The sequence below is a fragment of the Erythrolamprus reginae genome, chromosome 2 (genome assembly GCF_031021105.1).
Source record: "Erythrolamprus reginae isolate rEryReg1 chromosome 2, rEryReg1.hap1, whole genome shotgun sequence".
Lineage (NCBI taxonomy): Eukaryota > Metazoa > Chordata > Lepidosauria > Squamata > Dipsadidae > Erythrolamprus > Erythrolamprus reginae.
The window spans coordinates 291419802-291441738 of NC_091951.1; the positions used below are offsets into that span (position 1 = coordinate 291419802).

Consider the following 21937-nt stretch of genomic DNA (forward strand, 5'->3'; position numbering starts at 1 on the left):
TACATATGAGGTATTTGCTTGTTACCCACTGCAATGCTATAGTTGCAATGTTATAGTTATTCAGACACGTTTTGTTTAAATGTTAAAAGTTGTTCTGATGTACTTAATACTAACTAAATAATGATAAAGGATGCAAAACAAGCCACTAAAATTATACATTAAAAAAACATATATGAAGTTTTTCCAGTAAATAACTTATCTAAAAATGGGAAAGAAATTACCAGCAAAAAGATCTTCCCTGTCATCATCTAATAAGATTTCTGCAGGCTTAGGACCATTTGAATTTGTACTGATGTCTTCTGCTGGAAGACTGGCTGGTTCTGGAGATGAAGGGCTTGACTAGAGAAGGGAATGAAGAATTGAGAAACAGTCAGTATTTACACTATGATTTTGGGGGGGGGTTAACTTTCACAAGCAGAGAATATATTTACTCATGTCAGCACTTTCCATTTCCTCAAAGCTGTAGAATAACACACTAAGAATCCATTAATAATTGTTTAGCAGGATACCTTAGCTAATGTTTTCACTCTGTGATATTCACTGTACTGTTCATTTGTATGCACTCAAATGACAGTCTAAAATTTAATTCGTATTTGTTAATCCAATACAAATGTGGTAAGCAGGTTGATGTAAGTATATCCAAACTTTAAAAGCTTTTAAAATTATAAAATTATGAAATCATAATTGTATTAAATATCACTTAACATCATTGAACTTCTGAATTCATTTATATAGATTTACCAGTAAATGTTTTTTTTAAATATTTGTAAGTTGTATTAGCTTAAAGTCTCAAAACTTTAAAAAAGACAATAGTTTCTAATGCAATAAGTGCAATAAGGCTAATACTGATTACCACAAACAAAATTTAAAACATCAAAATATACATTGCTAAATGAAGCAAATAAATTAAGAAATGGGCTGCCAACAAATGAAATATAATAGGCTACTGATGTAATTTCCTATGGAGCTAGCCTAGGACAACTTTAGAGCAGTCTAGCTATTTTGGTCAACTTTTTAAATACTAATTGGACAATATTCATGGATATAAAAACAGATCAGGCTTATTTATTCAACAAATTTCTAGGAGGATAAGTGACTAGAAGCTGAAGCAACGTAGCAATACTTCTGAACAAATGGTTCTATTTTTAATTATTACATATACAATACAAAAGGAGTAAAATATCCCAGACTCTGGAAGCGTCACTCTTTTGTTCACTCACTCCAACAAGGAGTGTCTAAGTGAAGTTGGAAATTAAATGGGTAGGAGAGTAAAAACTTATCTTCAATATGTTTGTCAGCAAGTCATAATTATTTACTTGTTTAAGGTTAAAAACTTTTCAACTGCAAACTAGAGTTACCAAATTAGAAGCCATTAACATTTTGTGGTTGTGAATTCCATTACTGCCCATTCATTTTAGTATGTGAAGCCATATTCTACCGGTACAGCACTCAGTACTCAGGTTTTGAATATACAATAATGGCACATATAATCAGAAAAAGAAATATAAACCAAACTTTGGGTACCAAACATAAACTATTCAGATAAAAGACATGCCAAAGCAGCAGTCGGGTACGAGCCGGAATGCTAAATTGCACTCACCGCCACAACTCGTAAGTTCTTGCGGGACCAGCGAGATTTTGCTGCTGTGGCGGTAGAAAAATCACACACAGAACCGCAGGTAAAACCTCGCTGAAACACGGGCACAATTTTGCTACTTTCACAGATGCAGCAGCAAAATCTTGCTGGTCCCTCAAGAACTTACGAGTCATGGCGGCAAGCACAATTTAGCGTTCCAGCTCATAACCCACTGCTGTGCCAATGCTACCTATGCTTCTGGAGGTATGCAAGACAAAGCTACCTATCCTTCTGGAGGTGTGCAGGATGTATTGATCACCTATAGCTCAAAACAAGAAATTCTCAAGTCAAAATATTTTCCACACCTGTACTAATTTCCCTGGGTGATAACATATAATAGGTAGATTCCCTGGAGAGATTAGTGTTGATTTAAATTATATGCAAGTCTTTGTATTTAGATTGTGGATTATGCATCTAAGCATTTATGCATTTATCTGACAGAGGAAACAATGCTGAGGCAAGAGAAACTGATAAGATACTTTCAAAGCAACTCTAATGTAGCTCTTTAAGATATTAATACTTTCATAACCCTTATGACTGTTAATACTGCAGATACAGGTATGCTGCCTTAATTGTTAAATGAAGCCAAATCCAGGGGAAATGGTTACTAAAAAAAGTAACAAAAGCTGCTATAATTCTGTACCTATTTGAACACTAAACTTTCAATAACTCAATGAAATAAAATAGGACTTAGTTGTATCAGAATATTGTACAAGATACTCTGATAAACAACAGTGTCCCATAGTTCTAGAGATAAAACTTTTCTGCAAATATCAAATCTTTCAATTATCACTATTAATTTCACATTAATGAGTCAACTCAACATACATTGATTTTATACCTGCACCTACAATTTCTGTTGTTTCAGTCTTTGTTCCTGTAAAAGCTACTCTGGATGCTAGTTTCATCCACAATACATGAATCCTAGGGATCAAACTCCAATGTATGGGAAATATGAATATCTATATAATTAATCTACCGGTAATTAAAACCAACACATTATTTCTAATTGTCTTGTTTATAGTATTATGTATTTAAATTGAGCAGTTTAGAAAGGCAAGAGTACTGTCTTCAATTTTTATGTAAGCATATTTCCTTCACATATTTTGTCCATTTCTTTCACAAGGAGGAAAAATGCTGACTTAGCATAAAAAGTAAGTTTAGGAAACAACAGGCAGCAAAGCTTCACTACTTCCGTCTTGTGAGAGAAGCTCACTAAATGCTTTATCTGTCATATAAGACAAACAAATACTAAATGTGTTTGTTACAAATTAGATTTGTTACAATTTTGATTTGTAACTATTTTGTGTTAGACATATAAAATGACAAGCCACTATCAAGCTTTTTTAATTAAATCTAATAGTTGCATTCAAGTTATACAAACCAGTGCCTATGCTAATTAAATTTTCATCAATGGTGCAGGTCATGAGTACCCAATCAGAAAAAAAAATCCACCCTGTTGAAAAATATACACTGTGTACTACTTCAATTTATCAGTAAGATTATAGCACAATCATCTGCATGCCAACTGAAAAGTTAACCCATTGATTTCACTGGATGAAGCTCCCAGCAAAACTTCAAAAGTATTTGAACATCTTCCAGTAACACTTTATTCCCCAATTAGCAGTTCCCCATTAACAGTTATGACAGTAAGAGCCAATAAATATTTGAAACAGCAACAATAGCTCAGGAATATTCAAACACAGATAGTCCTTGACGCAACACCACAGTTGAGCCCAAATATTGTGAAGTGAGAAATTTGTTAGGTGAGTTTTGTCCCATTTTATAACTTGCCACATTTATTAAGTGAATCTGCTATCCCCATTGATTTTTGCTTATCAGAAGGTTACACAAAAGGTGATCCCATGATCCCAGGACATTGCAAGTGTTATAAATACAAGTTAGTTGTCAATGGTATCTGAATGTCAATCATGTGACTGTGGAGATGCTGCAATGGTTTTTAAGTGTGGAAAAAATGGTCACAAGTCACTTTTTACAGCACAGTTGTAAACTTCAAATGGTCACTGAATGAACTGTTGTTAAGTCGAGGACTAACTGTACATGCTTCATCCACAGAAAGTCATTTTTAACAGCTGTTTTCTTTATGCAGCACAGCAAGGAACATTCTCAATGGTTAGAGTGCAGCACTCTAGAGTGCAGGCTACTTCAGCTAGCTGCTAGGTGCTACTTCAGCTAGCAGCACATTGCAAGTGTTATAAATACAAGTTAGTTGTCAATGGTATCTGAATGTCAATCATGTGACTGTGGAGATGCTGCAATGGTTTTTAAGTGTGGAAAAAATGGTCACAAGTCACTTTTTACAGCACAGTTGTAAACTTCAAATGGTCACTGAATGAACTGTTGTTAAGTCGAGGACTAACTGTACATGCTTCATCCACAGAAAGTCATTTTTAACAGCTGTTTTCTTTATGCAGCACAGCAAGGAACATTCTCAATGGTTAGAGTGCAGCACTCTAGAGTGCAGGCTACTTCAGCTAGCTGCTAGGTGCTACTTCAGCTAGCAGCAGTTCAAATCTCACCACTAACTGAAGGTTGACTCAGACTTCCAATTATTTTTACCATGGGTAAAAATGAGGACCCAGATTGTTGGGGATAATATGCTGATTCTGTAAACCGCTTAGGGATGTAAAAGCACTATGAAGCGGTATGTAAGTCTAAGTGTTAAAATGTCATTGCTTTCTCTCAAAGAGTTGGCACTTTTGGACGTCCTTCTCCAGAAGTAGACCACTAGAACCTACAGGAGGAAATCCACACAGTGGCTCTATATGTCCTTGCCCAAAGTCTGGAAAATTAAATTGCTTGGTGTTTTTGTTTTTAGAAAAGTGTCACCCCTGAGAATAACCCAGAGCTGGCTGCTGCAATTCGGGTTTGCCAGCCCCAGCCCAGAGAATAGCAAGGGAAAGAGGAGAGGCAGGTGCCACTCGCAGGAGTAAACCAAGGTTTGAGGACCCCCTCCCCATTCCCTTAATCCTTCCCCCCCATTAAATCATATTCAGACGAAGGGAGGGACATGATAAACCCACCAGCAACTGCCCTGGGAGAAGAAATAAGGAGTCCCAAGAGGAGAGAAAAGTGGAGAAACCGCGACTCCTTCCTCTTTTACCTCCATGGTAGAAACGGTGCTGATGAAGAGGTCTTCGCCGTCCTCCATCTCCTCGAACTCTGTCGGCTTGCCGTCCCCAAACGGAGGGGGCTCCCTTTCTGTCGCCATCTTTCCCCGCTCAAGCTCCCCCCGCCCACCCCGCTCTTCTCAGAGGCGCGAGATTTCCGGCAGCTGCAGCCAGTCAGATGACGACGATAAACCACGCCCCCTTCACTTTCCCTCCCCTCTCTCTCACGTGACAGCCGCTCTGACCCGATGCGCGAGATCCGCCTTCACTACACGAGGGCCGGGAGGGGGGCGGAGCTAGAGGGAACGGTGAAGGAGGAGCCGTAGAGGGAGGCGTGGAGCTGTGGGCGGAGAGAAGGTGCTTGTTGTGGAAGTCGGAGAGTTAGCAACGCGGAGGCTGGAGAAGAAAAAGTCGCCGTTGCTCTTCTGGGTGCGGGGAACTTGGTTTCTGGCGTGTAAAATCTCCTGTTGTCCCAAATGTGCTTTTTCAGGAGGCAAGAGCCCTCCACTCGCAATAGAATACCCTACGCAACTAGACTAACAATACTGGGTTTAGAATGCTTAGAGCTACGTCGCCTTAAACACGACCTAAGCATAACCCATAAAATCATCCGCTACAACGTCCTTTCTGACGACTACTTGAGCTTCAGCCACACTAACACACGAGCATACAACAGATATAAACTTAAAGTAAACCGCTCTAAACTCAACGGCAGGAAATATGGCTTTAGTAACCCGGTAGTTGATGCATTGAACTCACTACCTGACTCTAGTATGTCATCATCCAACCCCTCAAATTTTACACTTAGACTATCCACTGTTGACCTCCCGATTTCTAAGAGGTCAGTAAGGGGCGTGCATAAGTGCACCAGAGTGCCTTCCACCCCCTGTCCTAATGTTTTTTACTAGTATAATGTATATAAACATTGTTATATCTTTGTATACCACCAATACATACTTGATAAAACAAACAAATATTAAATAAATAAATTCGACTTCCTTTTTTGTTTAATTAAAAAGTTTTTTATTTATAAAACATTTAAAAAATAACAATGTAACACAATACAGATGGATAACAAAAAGAAAAGGGATCTGACTGTCCATTCAGTATACACATTGGTCATTTCCTTTTCCCTCCCTTTATTTGCTTTCCAATCTAAGTTTCAATTGATTTACAACTTCTCCATCATGCTTTCTAGCCTTTAATCTTGTTTTTTCTCTTTATCCAATTATATAATTTATTACGGGTTTCAAAGTAATCTGTATCTAATTTTGTTTGGCTTTTTTGTTTTTGTTGAAGATGTTTCACTTCTCATCCAAGAAGCTTCTTCAGCTCTGGTCTGAATTGAATGGATCCTTACATTTCCGCCATCCAGTCACAGCTGAAGAAGCTGTTTGGATGAGAAGTGAAACATGTTCAAAGAAAAACAAGAAGAAAGTCCAGTTGCATCCTGAAAAAGCACCTTTGGGACAACCATGACCTGGGTGACCAAGAATCTCTACAGACTAAATCTCCTGTTGTTTCTTATTCCCAAAAAGTAGCCCTGGGCAATATATGCTGCTTTCTTTTGAAAAGGCAACTTTTTTTGCACTTTTTATTATTTCTATTCCTTTTTTTAATTTCCCAGTTTAGTGTGTTTATTTGCTTTTACTATTGTAATTAAAATCTTTTTTTAAAAAACCCAACACCTCAATTTCAGTGGGAGAGAAACTTAATCACTGCAATTGGTAAGCAGATGCAATAGCGTTAGCAATAGCATTTAGACTTATATACTGCTTCACAGTGCTTTACAGCCTTCTCTAAGCAGTTTACAGAGAATAAGCATCTTGCCCCCAACAATCTGGGTCCTCATTTTACCAAGAATGGAAGGCTGAGTCAACTGTGAGCCTACCGAGATTTGATCTGCTGGCAGCTAGTAATCAGCAGAAGTAGCTTGCAGTACTGCACTTTAACCCAGCGTTTCCCAACCGGTGTGCCGCGGCACAGTAGTGTGCCGCGAGACACGGTCAGGTGTGCCGCAGGAAGCTCCAGGTGGGCGGGGCACTGCCAGTGCCGGACCGCCAGTGCCTCCGACCTGGAGCTTCCACTCGCAGCTGTCCCCCGGCTGCTGCCCGATGCAGCTGTTTCCGGCTGGGCCCCAAAGAAGGAAGGCGGGAAAAAGGAGGCAGGGGCGGGGAGGTCCGGCAGTAGGAGTAAAGGGAGCCGCGGCCGCCCCTGCCTCCCCACGGTGCCTCTGGCCAAACGCGCCCCTGGCTTCTCTGCCCTGCCCCATTGCCCGCCCTATCCGCCCACTCTCCTCCTCCCCCGCCGCCGCCTCCTGTCTTGGGGCGTGATCCGCCCCCTCTCCTTCGCTGCCGGAGAGAGAATGGAAGGCGCCGTTGTCTTCGCCTCCGCTCGCCGGCTCCCCTCGCCCTCCCAGACGTCCCCAGCACCCGGCCACGCGCCGCCTCCCATTAGCCCAGCCGACCTTTCCCTGCTGCCGTTTTCTCTTCATGGCGCAAAGCCACACAGTCCCGGACTCCCGGATCGCTCGCTTCTCCGGTCAGCAAAGCCATCTGCCCAGGAAAGCGCCGCGCCACGCTTGCTGGCCGGAAAAGCGAGCGATCCGGGAGTCCGGGACTGTGTGGCTTTGCGCCATGAAGAGAAAACGGCAGCAGGGAAAGGTCAGCCGGGCTAACGGGTTGCGGCGCGTGGCCAGGCGCTGGGAACGTCTGGGAGGGCAAGGAGGCTGATGGCTGCTGTTGCCTCTTAGCTGCAGAGCCGGCGGGCGGAGGCGAAGACAACGGCGCCCTCCATTCTCTCTCCAGCTCTCTCTCTCTCTTTCTTTTTCTCTCTGTTGCCGGCATGGTGAACGAGAGAGAAAGAGAGAGAGAGAGAAAGGAGGGGAGAGAGAATGAGAGAGAAAGAAAGCAAGAGAAAGAGAGGGAAAGAAAGCAAGAGAGAGAAAGAGAGGGGGGAAGGAGGGAGAGGGAAAGACATGGAGGGAGAGAAGGAGGGAGAGAGAAAGAGCAAAAAAGAGGAAGAAAGAAAGGGACGGAGAGAGAGAAAGAAGGGAAGGAAGAGAGAGAAAGAGGGAGGGAGAAATAGAGTGAAATGGAGGAAGAGATTTTTTTTTGTCCAAACTTTTCTTTAGCCCCGCCCCCCCTTCAGTGTTCCCCAGAATTTTGAAAATATTAATAATGTGCCGCGGCTCAAAAAAGGTTGGGAAACACTGCTTTAACCACTGCACCTCCAAGGTTCTTGCAGCCAAGCTTCTTACCTATATCAAAGATTGAAGTAGAGCAGGAAGGAGCTTCCTCCCTGTGAAAGTTTTCTAAGCTACTCCTTATTCTTTAAGGACCGAACTGCACCTCTTTGGACAAATCTATACCCTATTATGATGGGTCCTTAACGCTTACTGAACTTGCTTATTTTGCTGACATTTTATTACCCTAACTAGGTAACATCATCAGTGCTAGTAAGGAGTGCTGTCAGTTTATCACTCTGCTGGCAAACCAACCAGTAAGCAATCAAGAAATGCCCAAAAGCCATCAGTAAACAGCCCAACTAAAGACTGCCCCCACCCACATAAGCAGACACCAGAATATAAACTAACAGCAAATGGCACTCTTTACTAGCACTGATGATGTTACCTAATTAGGATAATGAAACAGCAGGCAAACAAGTTTAGAGCACCAAAGACATTTCATTTTAACCCTGAGCTACAAATGTTCTTCACTGATACCCTATTATCATTATTTTTATTTATTTTTCCAGCAGGCCTGGAATTAGGAATGATTATTGTATGCATGGCTTTTTATAAGGGTTGTTTATGTATTTATGCTATTTGCTGTTTTTATTGTTGTTACACTTTATTTATTTATTTATTTATCAGATTTGTATGCCGCCCCTCTCCGCAGACTCGGGGTGGCTCACAGCAATAATAATACAATGTAAACAAATCTAATATTTAAGTTTAAGTTAATTTAAAACCCCAATTTAAAAACCAATCATACATACTAACATACCATGCATAAATTTTATAAGCCTAGGGTGAGGGAAAGTCTCAATTCCCCCATGCCTGACGACAGAGGTGGGTTTTAAGGAGCTTACGAAAATCAAGGAGGGTGGGGGCAACTCTGATATCTGGGGGGAGTTGGTTCCAAAGGGTCGGGGCCGCCAGAGAGAAGGCTCTTCCCCTTGGTCCCGCCAAACGATATTGTTTAGTTGACAGGACCCGGAGAAGGCCAACTCTGTGGGACCTAACTGGTCGCTGGTTATATTAGTTATATTGTAACTAATTAACTAATTAACTAACTAACTAACTAACTAACTAACTAACTAACTAAATAAATAAATAAATAAATAAATTTCCCCCTCTTCCCAAATCAGCACTGAGTCTAGTTTCTGCAGCTTTTAAATTGCAGATCAAATTGCCTTAGATGTCTTTGGTACACCTCCAGGCCCTTGCTACAATCCTATCTTGGCTACACATTTGAAGTCTCCTGGCTGAAGCTTTCTGGCTTTTACAACTATGGCTCCTAAGTCTGGTTAAAGAACCAGGTTAGAAACCAGGAGACTTGAGTTCTAGTCCTGCCTTAAACAGGTGTCCTTGGGCCAGGCACTCTTACAGCTAGGAAAGGGCCCATGGGAAACTCCTCTGCAATCTTGTCGTGAAAACTGCAGGGACTTGTCCAGACAGTTGCCAAGAAGGTAATACAAACCCAGAAGGAAACTCTGAAAAACATTTAAGATTTTGTTACTGGACATTGTATCTATGTTCCAGAGGCTTCATTTTCTCCATTTATCTCTTAATACATTATTGTGCAGCAGCCTAAATCACAAGTGATGGCGGATTTCCTGCTGGCAGAAGATTTATGCAAGCTAAAGAATGTGTTTGGGTGGAGGGGAGCACATAGCATTTCTGCTGAATCACATTTCCCCTTGCTTAGGAAGAACCATTCCTCGAAGTTTGCACAGCACTTTTGGTATTAGCAGTAGTTGTACGCATGGATGATAGTCCTTCTCTAAAGAGCATTTATGTGTTTGTTTGTTTGTTTGTTTGTTTGTTTAATTATGAGAGTTATATTACTACTGGCTCATAATAACACTGAGAAGGATAGGTAGGTAGGTAGGTAGGTAGATAGATAGATAGATAATATTTTTTTAAAAAACCAGAGACTCCTGGAAAAACACTCCCAGAGACATAAAAACCCATTATCACAGGCTTCAGCCTCATCCTTTCCTAGTACCCCATGCTCACCCCTTCCAAAGGACATGCAGAAATGACTGGAAAAGGATTTGCCTTTTCAAGTAGACCAATCATCATCATGTGTTGTTCTCTAGGAGCAATACATTCAATAATTTTTGCCTTTCCACTAGGTCACTCCACTTGTGTGCAGGATTGTACTTATGGGTGATTACAGATACAGATGTGCAGAGAAGAGAGGACCAAAACACTTTTCCTTATAGTAGTGCTTCCTGTAGTACCACTCAGTGAAATAAACATGACAATGACAGGCACTACTCTAATACCAGAATAGGCACTCTAATGGTTTCCTTTAGATTCAATAACACACGACGTGGTAAAAGTTGATAGGAGTACACTGACTGGCAAAGCATTCTGTATGAATATAGTAATGATTGAATACAATTCATCCCTCATGCATTCTTCAAAATCTCCATGAGTCGGCTGAGCCATGAATTGCTATTCGGTTGTAGAACCATGATTTTATTCTGAAACTAACACCTACTTAGTTTTGTCTATACAAATGTGATAACTAACTAAAATATATAGTAATATTGAATCATGCAATGTGATGGAATGTTGTTTTTCTGGTGAACACAGTGATAGAGTAGTGTTTTGGGCATTTTCATGGATAAGCCACTGTGAACATTGAACAAATAGGACTGGTTTATGCAGACTACAATGCCCTGGCTCAGGAGTATCTCTTCTGCCATAAACTCCAGGTGTTTTTCGAAGTCATCATAGGAAGAGAGAACAAACTACTAGTCTTTGAGTATTGATACATATTATCCGGTCCTGTGGTGGTATATAGTCTGGATTCCCAGAAAAGTAAGACAGCTTTCCACAGGACAAAAAGAATCCCAGCGACCAATAAGGTCCCACAGAGTTGGCCTTCTCCGGGTCCCGTCAACTAAACAATGTCGTTTGGCGGGGCCCAGGGGAAGAGCCTTCTCTGTGGCGGCCCCGGCCCTCTGGTACCAACTCCCCCCAGAGATTAGAACTGTCCCCACCTTCCCTGTAAACTACTCAAGACTCATTTATACCACCAGGCATGGGGGAGTTGAGATAGCTCTTCCCCCTAGGCCATTACAAGTTATGCATGGTATGTTTGTGTGTATGTTTGGTTTTATAATAGGGGTTTTTAGTTGTTTTTATTATTGGATTGTACATGTTGTGTTTATTATTGTTGTTAGCCGCCTCGAGTCTGCGGAGAAGGGCGGCATACAAATCCAATAAATTATTATTAATTATTATTAAATGGAGTTTGGGAAGTTTGATTGACAGAAAGAGAGTTAAGATTTAAGATTTAATTGGATTTGTATGCCACCCCACTCCAAGGACTTGGGGCGGCTTAAGATGGCTTCCCCCTTGCTTTTCCCAGAATATATTTGTAATTATTATTATTATTATTATTATTATTATTATTATTATTATTATTATTATTATTTGTTAGATTTGTATGCCGCCCCTCTCCGTAGACTCCGTAGTTATACAAATAGTCGCTTTGGTTTGGCAACATTCTATGTATAGATGAAGAAAATAAAGTAAACTGTTTTAAGTAACTCTGTGTGTTGTTCTTGGGGCCTATCTCTATGCTGCCATAAATCCCCAACATTGATGAGTCAGGAATATAACTTTGGTTGGAGGGATATGTCAAGCCTTTTTAGCAGTTCCTTTCCAATGCAGATGTCTAAAAGTAGGAAAGTCAAGGTGGAATCCTCTGGCTCTATAGCAATTCACTATGCAAACTGTTTTCCTCTATGTGACTTGCTGGTTGGAAGGAAATGCAACATGCCAGCAGTTGGTTGCGTAGAAGAGATGGAAGATAGTGTGGCTTGGCTAAATTCTTCATCCATGTTGTAGTCCATATTTCTGTCTTAGTTATGGGCACAGTACCTATATCTGCTGCCACAAGGAAACCCAATAGATTGTTTCTTTCCTCAGTTGTCATTGCTTGACATTTGGGAGCAGCCTCCCTCAGTTGTGTTTGCCTCTTCTCTGAGCAGTGAATGAGAGATTCTATGACTCAGCCCAGTGTTGCTGCCTTCTTTGAGATCACAACATAGCCAAACTCAATGTAGTGGACTTTGTTGCAAGGTCCCATGGTGATTCTGTGTGGAAAAGTAAGAAGGTCAAAGCTGCAGGAGAAACAGAAGCAATGTGACCCAAGGGGAGCTGGTATTGTCCAGTCAGAGAAGACAGAGCCACCAACTCACCACAATGGTTTAAACCCCAGGTGGAAAGTGGAAGGTGATATTGTGCAGATTGCAGACCTATCTCTTAGTGACCTGCGTCTGGCAAAGATTGCTCAATATCCTGCAGCTGAGACTGATCCCAAGGAGGCAATGGTAACATTAGCAGCACTCCAACCAGTTCTTGTCCTCATCATCAATCTGTGTCCTATTCTATGGTCTTTGTATTTTGACTTCCTTCCAAGCTAATAGATGATACAATCTGAATTGATTTTAGATACCTTGAGGCTGCCCTTGGATGATGCTGGTATAAGCAGGAATGTATAATACGTCTTAGGACAGGTTGAGCCTGTCTCAGTTATGTGCTGAGATGAAGGCAATATTCTAAGGACTTTGTTGTCAGGGCTTGTTTTTGGCTTGGTTTAGTGCAATTGAAGATATGTTTTAAGAAATGAATACTAGAAGAAGGGCATTCAGATAACTCTTCTCAAAGGTTCAGAAACGGTGGCTATATTTTGAGAGCATATAGAATTTCCCAAGTAACATAAATATAAACTAATTGTATGATCCATATTTACATAACTCAACCATTTTCTAAACATATGATTGGTTAACTTATGTGGTTCATTGGTTTATGTAAAGAAGCTATACTATGTCACCTTTTGTCTATTATTTGTTGTCTGATCTAGTTCACATATCATGCTAAAGGATAGTGTAGCTTGAGTTTGAATCAATCAATCAATTAATTGGACTTATATACTGTACTGCCCCACTCTCAGAGGACTCTGGGTGGCTCACAGCCAAATACAGATAAAAATAACATAAAAGCTCCTAAAAACAATGAAACAATCTAAAAACAGCTCTCAAACAATTAAACAATTAAGAACTACCATTCATACCCCAAGCCTGCCAGAAGAGCCAGGTCTTTTTGGCCAGTAGACTGGGGGCAGTCCAGATCTTGGGAGGAAGCTGGTTCCAAAGAGCTGGAGCTGCCACAAAGAAGGCCTTCCTCCATGGGCCCGCCAGCCAACATTATTTAGCTGACAAGACCTGGAGAAGAGCAACCCTGTGGGCCCTTATCAGTTGCTGGGAGTATGGGGTAGGACGTGGTCTCTCAAATAGTCTAGCCCTAAGCAATGTAGGGCTGTGATAACCAACACTTTGACTTGCACCTGGAAACCAATTGGGAGCCACTACAGTCCATGAGACTTGGTGTGGTGTCGGTGTACCTAGGTGCATTCATGACAGCTCACACGGGTGCATTATGGACCACTTGCAATCTCTAAATGCTCTTCAGGGGTAACCATATGTAGAGCGTGTTACAATAGTCTACCTGTGAGGTGATAAGGGCATAAGTTTGGCCTTATGCCCTTATCAACTCACAGGTAGACTCGGATCCCAGGGGAAGAGCCTGCTCTGTGGTGGCCCCAACTCTCTGGAACCAGCTTCCCCCAGAGATTTGTACTGCTCCCACCCTCCTTGCCTTCCGTAAACTCCCTAAAACCCACTTTTGCTGCCAGGCATGGGGGAATTGAGATATCTCCCCCAGGCCTATACAATTTATGTATGGTATGTTTGTATATATGTCTGATTAATAATGGGGTTTTTAATTTTTTTAAAAAATTATTAGATTTGTTATGAATTGTTCTATTGCTGTTGTGAGCCGCCCCAAGTCTATGGAGAGGGGTGGCATACAAATCTAATAAATAAATAAATAAAAATAAATGAGTGATTGTGAGAAGAGCTTCCTGATCCAAATATGGTTGCAATTGGTGCACTAGATGAATCTGTGCAAACATCCCTCTAGCCATGGCTGTCAGATATGGATCTAATCCTAGCTATGAATCAGGAGGATGCCCAAATTGTGAACCTATTTTGAGGGGGGCAATCCCCCCCCCAAAACAACCAAAGTTGGATAGTTGATGTGATCTTTTGGAAGCAGTTCCCCCAGTCATTTGGTTTTGTCAGGATTAAGTTTGAGCCTGTTAACTCCCATCCAGACCAACCCAGCCTCCAGGCACTGGCACTTCACATTGACCACTTCACTGAACTGACACGGGGTGGAGATATATAGTTGGGTATCATCAGCGTATTGCTGATACCTCACCCCATGTCATCGGATGATCTCACCCAGTGGTTTCATGTAGTTGTTAAATAAAAGGGGAGAAAGGACCGAACTCTGAGGCACCCCACAAAGGAGGGGCCTAGGGGTCCACCTCTGTCCTCTCACCAACACCAACTGCAATCGACCAGAGAGATAGGAGGAGAACCACCATATTCTACACAATTCTACAAAATCTCTCCAGATTTTGTTCTATTAACAAAATTTGTGTCATGAACAACAATCTGGATGCTTCATATTAATTCTATGACATCTTTATTTTCCTTTCAAGTTTTCCTTCAATCTTAAATTGATTTTCATCTAAAAAATCTATTTTCCATACCATTGTAAGTTTTGAGTGTTCGGGTAGAATAAATGACTCAATTTTAACTCACGGGTATCTGTTCCTATGCTCGCATGGTAAAATGTTTGCAAAATTTCTCTTTCCTGCGTAAACCAAATTAATGGCCTTTTAGGTTTCCTCTGCATGAGTAGGAATTCACTTTTTGAATAGTAAGAATTATATGTGATGGGCTGGGGGTGGGGCTCAGGATTTTAGAGATGCTTATGTGGAGCATGGCCAAAAAAAGGGTTGGAACCATGGATTTAATAATTTAATATATCTTTCTTCTATATCTTTCTTCTATTCTCTCATTGATTATTTTATCCCATACTCTCTCTTTTATTCTTTCTCTAATTCTATTTCCTCGAAGGTGTCCTCTATTACCTTCATTGTGTATTATTGTGTATCGGACAAAACAAACAAATAAATAAATAAATAAACAAATAAATAAATAAATAAATAAATAAATAAATAAATAAAAACAAATAAACAAATAAACAAATAAACAAATAAACAAATAAACAAATAAACAAATAAACAAATAAACAAACAAATAAAATATATACAACTGTCTTCTGCTGATCCGCAAGAGTTTCATCTTTAGTTTCTTAAGTCTGCATCTGAGCCATTAGGAATCATTGTTGTGAATTTGGTTGTGGCTTTTTATGTGGGCTTGTTTCTTGCTTGGCAAAACATCAAGAGATACAGAATCTCCAAAGGGAAGCTTCAGGTTATTTTCCCTGCTTTCCTGCCTTCCTGTGCAAAACTGAGCACAAGTTCATGCTAATAGAAACAGGATATAAGAGGTTCCCTGCAAAGGACATTAAGTAGAAACATGCACCAAGGATCCACTTTTCACACTAACACAAAACGTGGTACATAAAAGAGTAAAACTATTGCCAATTTCAATTTTTTTCTCAAACATTCTTTAATCTGACTGCCAGAAGGAAGCTAATTAGCAGAGATTGGCGCAGTATCGTTATATCCCTTTTAGAGAAAGGATTCAGTTTATTTTTTAACAACTTACGTACATTTCATAAACAGATCAAAATTGACTGATTGAAATACTATAGAAGCCTGAGAAAGAAAGAACTACATTATCAAGTTTCTAAAAACTTGCTAATTCTAGAGAAAGCATACCAGGTTACAAATTAGTCCCAGTGGGAGATATAAATGGCTATAGTAATTTATTAATCATTTGTAGCACATACATTATATGAACGAGAGAGGTGAATTAGCAAAATCACTGACAATACATCAGTGAATGCTAGAAGAGCATTTGTTTTTAGTACTCTTTTGCTTGTTAAAATGTTGAATGATTGAATATAGTAAAATCAGTCCATACAAAGACAGACTTGCAAGTTCTATGATGAACTCCCTGCTTAATTAAGAAAAAATATTTCCAGGGATGTGCATTTGCTAACTTCATTTAAGCTTTATTTTCTCTCTGTTCCTGTGCAAACTCCAGATTAAGCTAAGGTAGAAGAAGAAGAAAGAAAATCATTTTCCATAGTATGGAAACTGGCAATATGTCAGAACAACAGTGAACCTTATAATTCTTGACAAACCTATCTTTTCTTTTATGTACACTGAGAGCATATACACGAAGACAAATTCCTTGTGTGCCCAATCACACTTGGCCAATGAAATTCTATTCTATTCAAATCTATTCTGTTCTGTTCTATTCTATTCTATTCTATTCATTTAGTTTCTACAACTGCCCATTTCAATCAAATCAATTTTTGGGAATTATTAAGAAGAAAAAAGACGCCAAAGTAAAAAATCTCAAGAAGGAACTGAAAAAGGAATTTTAGAAAACTGTTATAAAAGACAAGAAGAGTATTACAGTGATGTCTGTAAATATATGAAGGTATAAATAGATAGAAAAAAATAAAATCTTCCAAAAGATTTTTGAACTCAGAGGTTCCAACTATGAATTAATATGATAAAGGACATTAATAGTCAAGTAATTGAATCAGAGAAAATCAAAGAAAGGTTTAAAGAATAAATTGAAATAGAGTATGGTAGAGGTATCAACATGCAAGGTGCTTTATAAGATATTCTATATTTATAAGAATATCCAGAACCAGAAGATTAAGTTAGATCAGCATTCCTGTCTGCACCAAGTTAAAATGCTACCCCAAGAAATATGGTGAGCCACAGAAGTATCAGCAAATGTTCTAATGAAGCTATACCAGCACATCTGTAAAATTACTGTTATCACCAAGGCTTCCTGATCAAATAATACAGCACAAATGGCATCCCAAAATTAAATGAATAAAATATAAACAAGGAACATGAAGCAAATCTCCAATTTTCTGCCCCCTCCCCAAAGTTCTTGTGATCTATATTGAAGAGTCAAGTGCTGTTGGTACCATACTCCCAACATTTAGACTGCTATTCATATATGCATCACTTAAGCATAACACAATGAATGAATGACAACCATTATTGTGGACTGATTGCATTCAAATGCATAGCATTGCCATGATATGAAGGTTAATGAAATGTTGAGAGACCTAGCTCTGATATTATTTATGCTCTTATACTTTTTATATTTAATCTTATAGTGCTGCTTTAATACAATTTCCAGGAAAGGTTTTTAAAGACCAAGAATATATTCCATTTAAAAAAACAGAAAATCTTATGAAAGGGCTTCTGCTAACTTTATAGTTATTATTTCAACTGAAGTTCAATTTCATCTAGCACATAATGAATATCGCCCCCTTAAGGAGATAAACCATTTCTCTATGGTATCTTCATCTTGTCTGGATTAATTAATTTGTTTTAATGGTGCTCATTTTTGTAGCCAGATTCTGACTGAGTACTCCAACTTTTCAGCTAAATTCTATGAAGTGGAGAAATTGATCTGGCCATAAGCCTTATATGTACTTCATCCCAATACATACAATACATGGAGACAAAATGCCCAAGAGATGAGCACTAATAAACCACACTTAGCTAGAATACTAGGCTAACCAGTCCATAAAAATATGATACTCATTAGTACTGTTCACAGAGAAGTTTAGGAAAATCAATATTCATACAGTTCTAATCTTTCTTTAGGAATAGATGATCAACCAGAGAGACCAAATTATGTCTGTTGACTAAGCCTGTTGAAATTGAATTAGACAGTAAAGATGCTACCTAGTAGACAACCACAGGGGCTACCCATAAAAAGGAACTACTTTATCCTTCCTGTTCTAATTCATTGTTTTCTGATGAGAAGATGTGGAAGAAATTATAAATGGAATACAATATCACCTGGATCCTCTCATTACCTGGAAATGCACAGAAGTCTAGCTATTATAGCGACTGCCCACTTTAAAATTGCATGGTTGCGGTAATAAAAACCAGCCAATGATTTATAGTATTTGCCTTTTTAAAAAAAAAAGTATTTTGTTTCCTTAGCTACTCTTTTTCTGCCTTATTCTTGGGGGCTGTCCAAATATCAGGTGAGCCTCCCCGAGTCTTCGGAGAGGGGCAGCATACAAATCCAATTAAATCTTAATATTCTTTATCAGCTACCTGTTATTTGTTTAATTGTAGATATGGAGGCTGGCTGGGCTGGGCTGCTACAGTGTCTGGCCTTTCTAAGACACTAGACATCGCTCTAAGCAAGACTGAAGCAAAATATGCAACAGCAGGGAAACAGAACTAAAAAGGAAACAGATTTCAGATCTAGGTTTCCTGCTAGGAATAAAAACAGATAAGGCATATACTTTAGGAACAAAAGGTCATGATAAAAAAAGACATGTGCATAGAAATATATTTTAAAAACAACGGCAGAAGAGTTCATATAAGGTTATGGGTCTCCAAATTTAAGGATGAAAAAAAAAAAGCTTTCAACATTATATAGTGTATCTCAGGACTTGACTGCTTCAAAACTCATTGACTTTGGTGTTGGACACATTTTGACATGAAATGTACTACTATTCATTGTTTGTTTGGCACCCAATGTGTTGTGATAGGAAAAGGGGTGTGTGGCCATGGAAGGAAGTTGACTATGCCAGGAAGATTGCTGCAAAAGAAAGAACCGGACAGCTGCAGAAAGCGGACAGAAAGTTGGCTATGCTGATAAGGTCATTGACATAGGCATGGACAGATAGGAGGTCCTTATCAGCTGAAATAAAGAGTCACTTGGTAAATCATGTGGTTTATTTGGCAGTTGTTAATTTTAGTGCTTGTTGAGGCTCCCGGAACCAATTAATGACAAATACGAGGTACCACTGTATGCACATGACATAACCTGTTCTAAATTGGTATCCTTCACACTTACGGATCAATAATCCTGTAAATCTCTGCTAGCATGGCTAAACACTGTGACCAGATACCCAGCCTTGTTGGTCTTTAGAAATGCAATGAAGACCAGGCACTGAAGCCAGAATGTTGATAAAGCTGGCATGGGGTGGTTGCTTGATAGATGGATTTGAAAATATCACAGCCAATGTTACTTCATTTGCCATTTTCTAATACTGTATATAAAGAAGTCTATTAAACACCAGCAAACTTGAGAAAGCTGGCATAAAGTGACAGATCAAAGAGAACAGGGGAGGCAAAGAAAACAAAGAGGGGGAAAATATATATTAATTACAATGGTGCTCTCTGAGTTTGATTGTCTCTTGCAGACATTTAATTATTCAAACTAGGTAACAACATCAGTGTTGATAATGAGAGATGTTTGCTCTCATTTTATATTGATGGGGCAAATGGCAAGAATATAAACTGAGATCAAATCCATCCTAACTACAATTGATGTTGTTATCTAATCTGAGTGATAAAACATCTGCAAGAAAACAGCCACCTCAAAGAGTACCAAGGACCCCTCATTTCACCCCTGAACCACAAGTATTCTCCTTTAAATTATAGCCAATTTGCCACTAAATTAGTTCAGGTACCCTAATATATATGTAATGGTTGGAGTGCCCCTGAGCACTGTAGGATTCATCTTAATGCTTCTGCTTTCTTCAATATGTAACTAGCAACACCTCTGGGTTTTATATCAGCTCAGCAGGCTATGCAGTGGCACCTAGTGGCTTCAATGGTTACTGTAACTCTGGTTGATTGAAAAGTTTCAAAAATGTTCAGGAACACAAAGCACCAAATAATGTGTTTTTATATAACACACACCCTGCCTAGATTTTGTATCTATCACTCTTCCCTTTGAATAAAAAATAAAAAATGAAAAGAATGTTGAAATAAAATATACTTTAACATACTCTTTATTTTTTTTATATTTAATCAATTATAAATCTTAGTGATATATATGCTTGGATATGATATTTATTCATGATTACAATGAGACTTGTTAAAGAAAACATTTAAACATCCAGCCTATTTCAATATATGGCCTTGGTTGTTGAAGTGTTGGAAATCCCCTCATAAAAATATGTTGGGAGAAAGGGAACAAGGACCTTTGATCCCTTCTCATTTTGAAAGCTACTGTTTTCTTAGTTTATTTGATTTATTTATTACATTTATATGGCACTCCTGACACTGATAAGTGGGGATTCTTCCAGTGAGCCCTCTTTTCTCTAAAATCCCATTGATTCAACCTTCTTGCTTTACTTGGAAGACATCCCATTTATCTTTTTTCTAAGGGCAAGTTCTTACAATGGAACCTCTATCTAATAGCCAACCCATTGTTTAAATAGATTGAAACTGATTTAAAGCTTTCCAACTTAAAAGTAGTATTTGCTATGGAAAAATAAAACAAAGCCTTCCATGTGAAAATTCTAAGATGGGAGGAAAGGTTTTTGATAATCAACCATTTGCTGGACTTCAGTTGCCCCACTGTAGGTCTTCTCCACCACATCTGGGTGCTAGGCTCAAGGCTTTTGTGGCTATTTTTACTCTTACTATCAGAGCCGGAATCTTATTCAGCAACTATCCCTTCCTTTTCCCTACCATTCCCACCTTCCTGAGAAGGAAAATATTATTTTCATTGCTGAGACATGGTAAGTTTGGTAGTGGGCAACATTTTTTTCTATGATATACTCTTCACAATAATGTTGCTGCAAGGATGGGCCCCAACTTCTTTTAATTTGATATAGATCTATTGACATTTCTTGTTCATTTGAGGATAAGGTTCTTTTGGGGAAATAGAATCAAAACTTTTATCTCTAAGCTTTGATAATTCCCTTCTAAGGATTCTTGTCTTTTTCGCAGCATATGGATTTCCAGCATATTCCATATTCTAGGAATATGACTTTTATGCTAGGATTAAGTTGTCAGGGAATTACAGGGAATGTGTTTGTTTTTCATGGCATTTTCCTTGGAAATGAAAAATGAGAAAGGAAAAGGAAAGTAAGAAGGGAAGGGAAGGGAAGTCATCTACTTTCACAATTGTAAAAAACCACCAGTGAATAATTTGGGCTTGATGAATTAGAGTTGACCAACATATTTGTCAGTCTACCCACCAATTTAAGAGAATAATATTTTTTAAAACCTACTTTATATTGCTCTCATAAGATGAAAAGTCTACATGTCCCGTTGCTTCATCCCCTCACAGTAAGAATAAGAAAGAAGATGGATTTAAAAAATCACTTTTTTGAGGTGTAGTGGTAGTTTCACTCCTTCATATCTTTATGGCAATTTGTATTTTAAATATTACTGGATGACAGCTAGCCAAAAAAATAAGAACTAGCCCCAAAAGCTCTTTAAAAACACATCAAAGAACAACAACAATGACAGTAATCCCTAAATGGCCAATGTTGAAATCTAAAAATAAATCAAAGCAAGTTCTTGCCTTCCAGGGGAAGATTAATACAGAGGAAACTAGCTTAATCCTTCCATATTAGGAAATCCTGCATGATCATCCAAACATACCTCTGATTATGGGAGGAGGCAAGCAACATTTCTCCTCCTGAGAATGCTCATATTGTAAATATTATCAAGGAATTTTGGATGCCACTACAGTATATTGCTGATTATTTCTGGCCATAGCTCTGAACACATCCTCATATTGCAAACATTATAGCATTTATATATGTCTTTAATATAAACCCATTGCTGAGCCATCCTATAATTAGGACCTATAAAGCCTTACATCAAACTTAGTTTCAGGTTGTTTGAAAGGTAATTGTTTCCTTTTATTAAGATACGATGATGATGATGATAATATTTGCAATATACTGTAAGCATCCTTGGGGAAAATGGAATGGAATACTGTCTATTGTTTTTTTTTTCAACTTTGGATGGCAAAATATGCTTTGTAGGAAAACACTGAACCATATAGATGCTTGTATACCTGTATGATGCTGTGACCATGTTTCCTATCTGATTATCTTTTAAAGGGGCTAGATAGT

At 39.0% G+C, this 21937-nt stretch overlaps 1 protein-coding gene across 1 annotated transcript in view; it reads right to left on the reverse strand.

Annotated features, from left to right (window-relative positions):
* SNX2 (sorting nexin 2) overlaps positions 1-5039 on the reverse strand; it is a 29840-nt gene extending 24801 nt beyond the window's left edge. Inside the window, exons 1-2 of the mRNA XM_070742862.1 lie at positions 4761-5039; positions 222-339 (exon numbers count right to left, since the gene is read on the reverse strand). Coding sequence (XP_070598963.1) covers positions 222-339; positions 4761-4868 — 226 coding nt within the window. The 5' untranslated portion in view covers positions 4869-5039. The remainder of the gene's footprint in view (positions 1-221; positions 340-4760) is intronic.
* Positions 5040-21937: the final 16898 nt, after the last annotated feature.